We start from the raw sequence: 219 nt of genomic DNA, 5'->3' as shown, positions 1-219 counted from the left end.
ATGATATTGGGAAGATGGATAAGAATACTATTCCGCCAGAAATGTTGGTAAGGATCATGTTAAGTATTGCAGAAGTAGGTTGAAGAAATACATTTTATGTTATTGTTATTAAATTATAAAAGTCTATCCCTCCCTTTGTGAGGGGATTATCCTTTGGGCACATCATTAATATCTTAGTACATTAGTTTCTGTAAAATTCACAGACTAATAGAAACTAAC

At 31.5% G+C, this 219-nt stretch overlaps 1 protein-coding gene across 1 annotated transcript in view; it reads left to right on the top strand.

The window, feature by feature from the left end:
• Positions 1-219, top strand: part of TEX11 (testis expressed 11) — a gene marked incomplete at its 5' end in the record, with an annotated part of 187,803 nt that overhangs the window by 43,711 nt on the left and 143,873 nt on the right. Inside the window, one exon of the mRNA XM_077774971.1 lies at positions 1-47. Within this exon, the coding sequence (XP_077631097.1) occupies positions 1-47 (47 nt within the window). The remainder of the gene's footprint in view (positions 48-219) is intronic.

This window comes from Crocuta crocuta, unplaced genomic scaffold, assembly GCF_008692635.1.
Source record: "Crocuta crocuta isolate KB4526 unplaced genomic scaffold, BGI_CrCroc_1.0 scaffold394, whole genome shotgun sequence".
NCBI lineage: Eukaryota > Metazoa > Chordata > Mammalia > Carnivora > Hyaenidae > Crocuta > Crocuta crocuta.
This window is presented reverse-complemented; position numbering and strand designations above follow the sequence as displayed.